The 12,860-nt window shown below is 39.3% G+C and overlaps 1 protein-coding gene across 1 annotated transcript; it reads left to right on the top strand.

The window, feature by feature from the left end:
* The first annotated feature begins 236 nt into the window (after nt 1-236).
* Nucleotides 237-7,983, top strand: LOC135092620 (uncharacterized). The gene is given in 5 exon segments (XM_063991224.1): nt 237-390; nt 4,014-4,196; nt 4,700-4,811; nt 7,462-7,708; nt 7,711-7,983. Coding segments are annotated over 5 exon segments (912 nt in total). The 3' UTR covers nt 7,927-7,983.
* Nucleotides 7,984-12,860: the final 4,877 nt, after the last annotated feature.

The following is a 12,860-nucleotide window of genomic DNA, read 5'->3' as shown; positions in this document are numbered from 1 at the left end:
GATAGCCAAGGCACCACACACACACACACACACACACACACACACACACGTACACACACACCACTACATCTTGTGAGCGGAGCGAATGTGGCGGCTTGAGCATGAACTCCTTGCCACAGTGCACACAGGCAAACTCCTTGACGCCCCATTGGACTCGCAGATGGTCCTCCAGGGACACCTTGACCCGGAACTCCTTACCGCAGACCTCACACTTGAACTCTGGGAGGAGGTGGATCATGACGTGCTGCCGAAGAGACCTCTTGTCCCAGAAATCTGTGCCACAGTCGTCGCAGGTGAACGCCCGCCTCTTGGTGTGGCGGAGGGCGTGCGTGGCCAGGATGTCCTTCCGGGCAAATGCCTTGCCCCACTCCTCGCACTGGAAGGGTGCAGGTGTGTGTAGAGTAGTGTTTGATGAGGACGTCGCGGTGGCTGAAGCGACTCCCACACTCCTCACACTGGTGCTTCCTTAGATTTCATGCTTTGCTTCTGGTGGTGTTGTTTCGTGTCCTAGTTAAAAAAAAAAAAAAAAAACACACATGTTTGTTAAAAAGAAAACAAGGAATGGGATGGGATGGGAAGGAATGATAAAATAGAAGAGAAAGGAAGAGAAAGATGAGAAGAGAAGGGATGGGAAGGGAAGGAATGACAAAAGTGAAAAAAAGGGAAAGGAAAACAGATGGGAAGGGAAGGGAGGGAGGCAGAATGAAGGGAAGAAAGAAAGAAAGAAAGGTAGACAAAGAAAGGAAAGGGAAGGGAAGGGAAAGAAAGGAACAAACAAGGAGTACAGAAGAAAATAAAAACGGGGAAAGGAAAGGAAGAACAGAAAAATAATAAAGAAGAAAATAATAAAAACAAAAGGAAGGAAAGAGGGGACTGAAAAAGAAAAAAAAAGAAGGGAAGAAAGAAGAATGATAAGAAGAATGAAAATACTGGAAACACTCAAGACACAACAATAACACAAAATTACACAAGTCCTCCCTTCCTTCACCACCACCACCACCTCCTCCTTCTCCTCCTGTACACACATAAGAGGGGGCCAGTAACACGCTACTTAATTGGTACACACCTTATTGCTCTTAAAATGCATAATATCTAACTTACACTAGGCTCTATACCCCAAACAACATCACACACACACACACACACATGCTCTACTCTCACCACCATTATTTTCAAAGGCCACACAGATGATCAGCCAGATTTTCAAGACTTTTCTCCCGCCCATATTGCAGAAATCTTGTTAATCTGTCATTACAACTGTAAGAACACCCTTGAAAACCTGTGTAGCTTTAAGTACAGTACACAGAGCTCTTTGAAAGTAGTGGAGGTGCCGCATAGAAGTGTTTCAGAATAAGGTCCGTTGTCCCATAAGATCACAAGCCTTGAAAACGCCTGGTAGAGAACCCTTGCATGTACTACTGCAGAAGTGATGCCGGCTAAGGTGTTGGTGACAGGATTCTATACTTTTATTAATGTCCCCAGCTCTTCTTAGGTTTGGTGGTGGTGGTGGTGGTGGTAGAAAGAAAAGTGCAGTCTTAGTCGTAGTAGTAGTAATAGTAGTAGTAGTAGCAGCACCAGTAGCAATACTAGTCTTTCTGGTGCTCTGAATACAAACCCACCAACACATTAATCTATTCCTGCATCACATCAATTTCTACAGGACACACAAACAAGAAATTCACTACCGGCCTCCTGACGTCTCCTCTACCACACTGTGCACCAAATTCCTTCTTGTCATGTCAACACAAACAAAACACAGATCATGAAATAGTACAAGTCTGGTTATCATTGGCACTTTTTAGTAACATTATCTTTTTTGCATATATATTACTTTTATTACTGAATTCACACACACACACACACACACACACACACACACACACACACACACACACACACACACACACACACACATACACACACACACACACACACGTCTGATTCTTTTAAAGACTGATTATATTGGTACTTTCTCTAATATATATATATATATATATATATATATATATATATATATATATATATATATATATATATATATATATATATATATATATATATATATATATATATATATATATATATATATATATATATATATATATATATATATATATATATATATATATATATATATATATATATATATATATATATATATATATATATATATATATATATATATATATATATATATATATATATATATATATATATATATTTTTTTTTTTTTTTTCTCTTTTTTTTCATATATATTCCCTTTACACACACACAAACTTTCACATCACATTCTATAACTACATAACTCCTGTACTGCAGACTTTTTTCAATCCCCTCCCTTTCGTATCCTTTCTTCGTCTAGTTTTCATTCTCTCCTCCCTTCCTTCTGCCTTCCTCCCTTCCCTTGCATATCACACTTAGAGGAAAAACACCTTTAACTCCTAAAATCCCAACAGCTTCTTGTAACATTAAACTGGACTCCATTCTAACTTAAAACTGTATGAAAGTATAAATGATCTAAGACTGAACTTTAAGACACAACACAGGTTATTGGTTTCAACTTGGTACTGTAAGGCTGTTTGATGAGTTTTATAGAATACAACACACAGCTCAATATCATGGTAACACTGTAAAATCTGATGTTTTTAAGACTGAGAATTTTAAAAGAATATAACATACAGGGCAAAGATTTCAAGAATAAGTGAGACTGAGAATTTAATGACACAACACATCTGTCATTCACTTCAAGACCAAACCTGTGAGAATCTAACGACACAACACACCTGTCGTTCAAGACCAAACCTGTGAGAAATTTGCTACTGAACAGATCTGTCACTCATTTCAAGACCACACCTCCAAGAATTTCAATAAACACACCTCCCATTCAAGACCAAAGCTGTAAGATTGAAAATTTTACAACACAACACACCTGCCATTGATTCCAAGTCTGTATCAGTGGAACTTAACAAAAATCATGTAATCTCAGCCTGAATATGACACATATTCAGAAATGTTCTGCTCTCTTACCACGATAGTTTTCAAAGGCCACAGAAATGATTAGCCAGGTCCTCAAGAGTGTTTCTTCTCTTAATAATGTACTTATTTTGTTAATCTCTCACTAGAAGCATAAAAACATCCCTAAAAACCTGTTTAACTTCACCTACATAGAGCCTTTTGAAAGTAGTGGAGGTGCAGTGCTGTAGTGCTGCAGAATACAGTGTTAGAAGTATAAGACAGCCATGGCATTCTAAGTATTAAATGTACATCCTATTCTTTGCTTTCTTTCTCTCTCTCTCTCTTTCTCGTCCTTCTTCTCAAAATTAACAGCATAGATTTTTGTATTGAAAGTATATATTTTTTTTCTTTTTTTTCTTCTCGTTTTCCTTACAATACCTTCACAGCATCACGGAATTTTGTACAAGATGCTTTTTTTGTGTCCATTTCTCACTTTCTCTATTGTATCTATTTCTCACTTTGTGTCTATTTCTCAAGTTAGATTTTTCCTTTTTTTTTCCTTTCTCAAAATTTACAGCATTACAGATTTTTTAATTGAATAGTATAGTGTTTTTTTTTTTCCTTCTTTTTTTTCTTTTTTTCTTCTTAAAATTTACAGCATCAAAGATTAATATATTAAGAAGCATAATGTTTTTTCTTTTTTTTTTTCTTTCTTTCTTTTTTTGTTTTCCGTTTCAAAATATACAGCATAACAGATTTATATATTGGGAAGAATAAAGTCTTTTTTCTTTTCTGTTTTTCATTCTCAAAATTTACAGCATAACAGACTTTTATTGAGGAGTATAATTTTTTTTTCTTTTCTTTCTTTCTTTCTTTCTTTCTTTCCTTAAAATTTACAACAACACAGACTAATGTATTAAGAAATGTAGCTGTTTTTTTTTTTCCTTCCATTTTTCTCATTCTCATAAGGATTGCTGTATCTTATGCAGTGTTGGGTTTCTACTTATGAGCAGAAACCCTCATCCACACAAGTCCAAGCTATCATTTTCCTTGTGCAGTCCCTTCCACTTCCACCTCCACCACTCAGCATTGCCAGGGTGTGAGTCGCCTGCTGGGAACCGTCATGCATGATGTCACTCACATCCAACACACATCCGAGTCAGCAAGAGAGAGCGAGAGAGCGATGGAGGGACTAGCAAGATTTGTTTTGGATGCAAGTGGAAGCAGGAAGGTCCCAGCAGGCAATGCACACACTGGCAGGGCTGTGTGGTGAAGGTGGAGATGGAGGGACTGTACAAATAAGATGCCAGCATGGACTTGTGTGGATAAGGGTTTGTTGCACATCAGTTAACTCTTCCACTGCAATATGAAATAGCAGCACCAGAATACTTATAAGCATCTACAAGAATGTTTGCAATTAAAAGAATACATTTTGCAATTTCTACCTCGTTTGAAGATTGCAGGTGGCTGTAGAACAAGATGTCTCAGTGATTGGTAATTAAGGAAAGATGTACCAATTAGAGGTCAAACGGTATAAAAAGAAATATTACAGTGCCTAAAATACAGTAATCCCTCCAATATATGTTGTAATTTGTGTACGGCATGTCTGGATGTTGCTTTTGTCCAAATGTTGCACGTCTGATTGATCCTCGCACACATCGGTACAGAAAATGGTACTACAATGCAGGGAAGAAATAGTGCTAATGCATCTTTTGTTTTGATAATGATCCCTGTTTAATTTTAGGAGTTAAAAGTTATGTTGAACTAGATCCCTGTTTAGTGTTAGGAGTTAAGCATTGTGTTGGATCAAGTGTTGCAAGGCACCTCACTGTCACATGGCCAAGCAACAAACATCAGTGAGTGGCTCTGTGTGAGTCTGGAACCCCTTGGATAATATTAAACATGTGAGAGAGAGAGAGAGAGAGAGAGAGAGAGAGAGAGAGAGAGAGAGAGAGAGAGAGAGAGAGAGAGAGAGAGAGAGAGAGAGAGAGAGAGAGAGAGAGAGAGAGAGAGAGAGAGAGAGAGAGAGAGAGACATAGAGAGAGAGAACACCCTCGACCCACGGGGCATCCTCACGCTATACAGGGCACAGATACGCCCATGTATGGAGTACGGTGCCCTGTCCTGGATGTCGAGTGCCCCCACCCACATGCAGAGACTGGATGCTGTGCAGCGGCGAGCTCTGCGTCTGGTGGCCACCCATGAGGACCAACAGCACCAACCACCAGTAACGTCACTGGAGCATCGCCGGGACGTGTCGGCGCTAGTGGTGTGCCACAAAACTCAGGTGCAGAGGGCCCCTCACCTTGACTCCCTGAGGTTGCTGCCACACACAGTGCAGAGGTGCACCAGAGCTGCGGCCAGTAGCGACGAGCTAGTGAAGGTGCCTCGATCTCGCTCTAGCCAACACCAGCGTACCTACACAGCCAGGACTTCGCGGCTGTGGAACATGTTCACGGCGGCCACGCCCCAAGTGCAGGACATGTCCACGCACCAGGTGAAGCTGGCAGCCCACAGCTGGCGTAGCACGCACCTGTCCCCACTGGTGCTTTAAATTTTTTATTATTTTATTGTATTATTGTATTAGCATTATCATCTTTATGTTAAATATGTATAGTGTTATTCCTGTTAATAATACTATCATAGGCTTCTTAAATAATTCCATACTCAACGTGGAATTTTAAGCCTTTCTGTAAATATTTGTTTAAAAAAAAAAAAAAAAAAAAAAAAAAGAGAGAGAGAGAGAGAGAGAGAGAGAGAGAGAGAGAGAGAGAGAGAGAGAGAGAGAGAGAGAGAGACATAGAGAGAGAGAGAGAGAGAGAGAGAGAGAGAGAGAGAGAGAGAGAGAGAGAGAGAGAGAGAGAGAGAGAGAGAGAGAGAGAGATTGCTATGAACCTGTCGAGTGTGAACATGACAACAATGCAGGACAGGTGCAGCCAACACCTCAAGTACCAAGTTATGACAATGCTGATCATCATCCTTACCTAATCTCATCTTTCAGTTGAGTTGTAGGATGCAGAAAACAAACAAACATATGTTTAATATTAACCTAGAGTGAGTCTGGACCCCCTTGGTTAATATTAAACATATGTTTATTTGTTTCCTGCATCCTACAACTCAACTGAAAGACGAGATTAGGTAAGGATGATGATTAGCATTTCTGCATTATAGGAAGGAGAAACAGTCTTGAAAACCTGGCTGATCATCTCTGCGGCCTTTGAAAATAATGGTGGTGAGAGTAGAGCATGTGTGTGTGTGTTTGCTTGTGCGATGTTGTTTGGGTTATAGAGTCTAGAGTAAGTTGGATATTATGTATTTTAAGAGCAATAAAGTGTGTACCAGTGAAGTAAAGTAGTGTGTTACTGGCCCCTCTTATGTGTGTATAGGAGGAGGAGGAAGTGGTGGTGGTGGTGAAGGAAGAGAGGACTTGTGTAATTTTGTGTTATTGTTGTGTCTTGAATTTTTGCAATATTATCATTCTTCTTATCATTCTTCTTTCTTCCCTTTCTTTTTTTTCTTTTTCAATCCCTTCCTTCCTTCCTTTTGTTTTTATTCTTTTCTTCTTCATTACTTTTCTGTTCTTCTTTTGCTTTCCCTCATTTTTATTTTCTTCTGTACTCCTTGTTTGTTCCTTCCCCTTCCCTTCCCTTTCCTTTCTTTGTCTAGCTTTCTTCCTTTCTTCCCTTCATTCTGCCTCCCTCCCTTCCCTTCCCATCTTTGTTTTCCTTTTCCTTTTTTCTATTTTGTCATTCCTTTCCTTCCTATCCCTTCTCTTCCCATATTTATCTTTCTTTCCCTTCTATTTTATCATTCCTTCCCATCCCATCTTATTCCTTCTTTTATTTCCTTGCTTCTATCTTCTTATCCATTTTTCTTCCTGTATCATCCCATTTCATTCCTTCTCTTTTTTTATCTACTTACCTTCTTATCCTTCCCTTCTCTTCCTTCTGTCTTTACATCCTTCCCTTTGTCATTCCTCCCTTCCCCATTTTTCTCTTCTCTTCCCTTTCAAATATTTTCTTATCCCCCCCTTGCTGTCCCTTCTTATCTCTTCTCTTTCCTTTCTTCCCCTTCCTTTTCTTCTATCTTTTCATCCCTTCCCTTCCTGTACTTTCCTATCCCTTCTCTTCCCAACTCTCCCTTCCCATTTCTTCTCTTCTCTTCCCTTTCAAATATCTTCTCATCCCCTTCCTGTTCCTTCTCTTTCCTTCCCTTCCTTTCTCTTTCCTCTTCTCATCTCTCCCTCCTTTCCATGCATCCATACACACAGCCACCTCCCACCTCCTGTCCTGCATCACCACCTACACCCACCAAAACCAGCAGAGATGTGAACACCCACCCTTCCCTCACCCATCACCAGGTACTGAGGAGAGGAAGCCAACAGAACCAGGAAGCAAAACACAGCACACACCACAGCAAGGATGGAGGACGAAAGAACACAGGACGTCATCAAACCCACACCAGAGGAGGCCGCAACAATCACGGAGGTGAAATATGAGTACCTAGAGTCCTAGACCATCTGGCAGACGTGCAGTTACATGCTTGGGGCGCTAACCTACAGGAGGCGTACGAACAGGCGGCCACTGCAAAGTTTGGGTACATGACGGAGATTGACACGGTGGAGATGACGAGGGTGCAGGAGGTGGAGGCAGAGACTAATGATCTCCAGGGCTTCCTCTTCCACTTCTTCAATGAGTTTGTCTTCAGCTGTAACCTGTTCTTCATCGCACGGAAGGTTGTGATTACTGGGGGATTGATAGTGATGGGGGTGATGGAGTGATGAAGGTGTGTGCGAGGCTTTACGGGGAGGAGTTCCAGCTGGCCAAACACCCGCAGGGCACGGAGGTGAAGGCCATCACCTATGCTAGCATGCAGGTGTATGACGAGCTGGATCAGCATGAGGTGTTTGTTATTGTGGATATCAGAGTGTGTGTGTGTGTGTGGCGAGGTGGGTTGGTTAAGTTAGGTTAGACTAGATTAGGTTTTGTTTGGTTAAGTTGTCTTTAATTAGATTTAGTTTGGTTTGGTTAGGTTGTCAGTGTTAGGTTAGGGTGTGTTTAGTTAGTTAGGTTGTCTTGTTTTTATTTAGTTAGGTTTAAATAGGTTGTCACTGGGCTCGGTTGTGTTTGGTGAGGCTTGATTGTCTTTTCATGTGTGTGTGTGTGTGTGTTAGTTTGTAAATGGATTGTTGTTTTTATTATTATGTAGGAGGGCTGAGTGAAACGAGGTGGAGGGCGTTTCCTTTACTAAAAGTCCCAAGGCCGACTGCCGATTACAAACGGGTGGTGTGTTGCCGGTGAGGCCGGCCCAACATATCGTACATATCCTAGATCTCCCCCCCCAAGATAATACAATGGGCATGTCACATACATAATGAACAGTGTAGGATCTGACAAAATAATGAAACTAAAGCAGATCACGCCTATCCCACACCTTCGTAGACGGTTCCTGAATCCACACCTGCGTGCCGAGCGCGAGGGGGAGCAGAGTTTTTGGCGTTCCCTGCCTGTCAATCCATGCCTCTTGTTGCCGCGCTGCTTCACGCTCTTTTGCCCGCAACGCCTGCCGCCAGAACATGTTTACCCTGTAGTGTTGATCGTGGACTGGCACACCGTCCTGTAGATGCCTGCCCATGGCCAGTTGAGCTAGTGACTTGTTCACGCCCCGTAGAGGCGTGTTCAGGTACTGTAGCAACGCCACCGCAGCTCTGTCAGTGTCCAGGCTGCCTCCGGCGCCCGTGTTGGCCCGCAGCAGCCTCTTGGCGGATTTCACTGCAGCCTCCGCCCGTCCATTTGACTGCGGGAAGTGGGCAGAGGCTATCCTCCTCTCCACTCCCCATCTCCCAAAGAAGTTGCACATCTCCTCACTGGTTAAGTTAGTTCTCCCGTCTGTGGAGACTGATTCTGGAGCGCCCCACTGGCTGAAGTATCGTCTAAACACTGACGCAAGTTTGCTTTTTTTTTTTTTTTTATGTAAGAAGGATACTGGCCAAGGGCAACAAAAATCAATAAAAAAAATGCCCACTGAAATGCAAGTCCCGTAAAAGGATCAAAACAGTGATCAAAAACTGATGAATAAGTTTCTTGAAACCTCCGTCTTGAAGGAATTCAAGTCATAGGAAGGTGGAAATACAGAAGCAGGCAGGGAGTTCCAGAGTTTACCAGAGAAAGGGATGAATGATTGAGAATACTGGTTAAATCTTGCGTTAGAGAGGTGGACAGAATAGGGATGAGAGAAAGAAGAAAGTCTTGTGCAGCGAGGCCGCGGAAGGAGGGGAGGCATGCAGTTAGCAAGATCAGAAGAGCAGTTAGCATGAAAATAGCGGTAGAAGACAGCTAGATATGCAACATTGCGGCGGTGAGAGATAGGCTGAAGACAGTCAGTTAGAGGAGAGGAGTTGATGAGACGAAAAGCTTTTGATTCCACCCTGTCTAGAAGAGCAGTATGAGTGGAACCCCCCCAGACATGTGAAGCATACTCCATACATGGACGGATAAGGCCCTTGTACAGAGTTAGCAGCTGGGGGGGGTGAGAAAAACTTTCGAGGACGTCTCAGAACACCTAACTTCATAGAAGCTGTTTTAGCTAGAGATGAGATGTGAAGTTTCCAATTCAGATTATAAGTAAAGGACAGACCGAGGATGTTCAGTGTAGAAGATGGGGACAGTTGAGTGTCATTGATGAAGAGGGGATAGTTGTCTGGAAGGTTGTGTCGAGTTGATAGATGGAGGAATTGAGTTTTTGAGGCATTGAACAATGCTAAGTTTGCTCTGCCCCAATCAGAAATTTTAGAAAGATTAGAAGTCTTTCTCCATTAAAGTGTTTTGAATGCTTTTTAGCATTTTTGTACGTAAGAAGGTTAAAAACACTCAAAAGCTACGTTATTTGTATTGTTGTTTTGTATTTCCATATACGATGCTTTCCATGCCTTTTAGCGTTTTGATGCCTGAGACGCTCAAATACATTCAACACATTTTTGGTAATGCTCTTCTTTCTCAGTGTAGAGTACTTGTCATGCTTTTTAGCGTTTTGATACCTAAGAAGCTAATAAATTCTGAAAATACTCGTTTACCGTAATTTTTTTTTTGTCTCCCCATATAGGTTATTTTCCATGCATTCTGGCGCATTTCTACGTAACAAGATCAAAAACACAAAATACTCGTTTTTGGTAATGTTTTTTTTTTCTATTTCTCATAAAGGGTGTTTTGCATGCGTTTTTCCCTTTTTGTATATAACTCAAAAACACTGAGAAAAAATATTTTTGATGATGTTCTCTTTTCCCATGTGTGTGCATGTGTGTGTGCGTGTGTGTGTGTGTGTGTGTGTGTGTGTGTGTGTGTGTGTGTGTGTGTGTGTGTGAGTGTGAGTGTGTGTGTGTGAGTGTGTGTGTGTGTGTCTGTGTGTGTGTGTGTGTGTGTGTGTGTGTGTGAGTGTGTGTGTGTGTGTGTGTGTGTGTGTGTGTGTGTGTTTTAGTGTTATGGTGCCTAAAACGGTCATAAAAGCTAAAAAAAAGCTCGTTTTTTTTAAATCTTGTTTTCTTACCCCATATTATGTACAATATTGTACGTTTTGGCGTTTTTTTTATGAAATACACTCAAAATACACGTTTTTGGTATTGTTATTGTTTTTTTTCTTTTTTTTTTAGTAGCTAAGAAAAAAAATTAAGAATACACGTTTCTCGTAATGTCTTTTTGTTTCCTCATATACGATAATTTCCATGCATTTTGTCGTTTTTGTATACAATAAGCTCAAAAACACTCAAAATACTCGTTTTTGGAAATTTATTCATTTTCTCCATAAAGTGTATTTTGCATGCGTTTTAGTGTTTTGGTACGTAAGTAGCTCAAAAACAATCAAAAGACAAGTTTTTGCTAATGTTTATTTTTTTTTTTTCCTTACAGGATGCTTTAGATGCTTTTTATCGTTTTGATATCTAACACGGTCATAAACACTTGAAAGACACGTTTCTGCAAATGTTTTTTTTTTTTTTCTCCATATAGGGTGCTTTGCATACTTTTTTGCGGTATAACATCTAGCAATGTGAAATACACTCAAAATATAGGTTTTGTTAATATTATTTTTCTCCTTATAGAGTGCTATTCATGTTCTTTATCGTTTTCGTACCTAGAAAGCTCAAAAATACTTATAATACACTTTTTTCATAATGTATTTTCGTTTTTTCATATAGATTATTTTCCATGTTTATTTTTTTTTTGGCGTTTTGATAATTAACAATGTAAAAAACAGCTAAAAAATATGTTTTTTGGTAATGTTCTCTTTCTCCATATAAAGTGATATTCACTCGTTTCAGTATATTGCTAAAAAACGTTTCTTGTAGTACTATTTCCTTTCCCATATACACACACACACACATATATATATATATATATATATATATATATATATATATATATATATATATATATATATATATATATATATATATATATATATATATATATATATATATATATATATATATATATATATATATATATATATATATATATGTGTGTGTGTATATCGTTTCAGTATATTGCTAAAAAAACGTTTCTTGTAGTACTGTTTCCTTTCCCATATACACACACATATATATATATATATATATATATATATATATATATATATATATATATATATATATATATATATATATATATATATATATATATATATATATATATAGGTACTTTGCATGCATATTGACGATTTTGTTCACAAGCTGAAAAAAACACTGAAATACACTTTTTTGGTAATGTTATTCTGTTTCTCCATATAAGAGTGTTATCCAAGGATTTTTGGTTCGAAAGAATCTCAAAAAAACATTCAAAAGAAACGTTTTTTTGTAATGTTTTGTATTGCAGTAAAGAGTGCTCTCCATGCATTTGAGCGTTTTGCTTCCTAAAACGGTGAAAATACTGAATAAACCTTTATTTATCTTTTTTAATTCTTCATGCATTTTGACGTTTTGGTATCTAACAAAGTGAAAAAAAAAAAGATACGTTTTTTGGTAATGTTCTGTTTGTACATATCAAGGTCCATGAAGACTTGTGAGCTAGTCGAGCGGGCCCAGCGCAGGGGAGCAGGGGTGATGACGTCATCCACGCCACACCTCCCTGCCACTCACAGTACTGATTTAACTTGACCACCCTTGGAGCCTGTTATCTCTTCCCCTCATCCCTTTTTTTAATTGCATTACATATTAGCTACATGCAAACAGTAGTCATAATACAAAGAAAAATTAAGTTCACACCATACTGTCAGCATAAATATTCAATATTTGTTATTGAATATAAACCACTTAATCATAACATAAAGCAGCATTCTGTTTTTTTTTTTTTAGATCTTTATTCTCATTTTCCAGTTGCTGAATTTTGTGAAGCAACAATTCACTGGCATTGGTGCCACTCACATCACTTGTGCCCTCTTCTTTTTCATATTGATTACTTTCATTCATTACATTGGCAGGATCAGCCAGCACATCTTGTAAGCTTGTTTCCCTACTATTTGTTGCCTTTGTAGATTTTTCAGTTGCGCTAGCTGGCAGTGCATCACTGTTGTTCCCTCTCCCGATTCTTCATTCATATTCAGCTTCAGACAATATTTCGTGCACAGTTCTTTTGCGTCCACGTTTTTCTGCCCTGCCAGACCTCTCACTGCATCTTGCCGTTACACTTTTACCTGCAATTCATAAAATTAACATCAGCTTAACCCTCCCTGTACCACTACTCCAATTTCAGCCCCAACTCGTTTTTACTAATAAAAGCACGTTTTTCTGATAGAAATGCCATAGAAGAAAAGTCTTAGAATCAAGGCCAATTTACATTGGCCTTGCTTAGATTAATTTCTACAATCAGAAAATTATACTTTCATCAGTGAAAAAGAGTTGGGGCTGAAACTGAAGT

Source organism: Scylla paramamosain, chromosome 40, assembly GCF_035594125.1.
Source record: "Scylla paramamosain isolate STU-SP2022 chromosome 40, ASM3559412v1, whole genome shotgun sequence".
Classification (NCBI taxonomy): Eukaryota; Metazoa; Arthropoda; class Malacostraca; order Decapoda; family Portunidae; genus Scylla; species Scylla paramamosain.
This window is presented reverse-complemented; position numbering and strand designations above follow the sequence as displayed.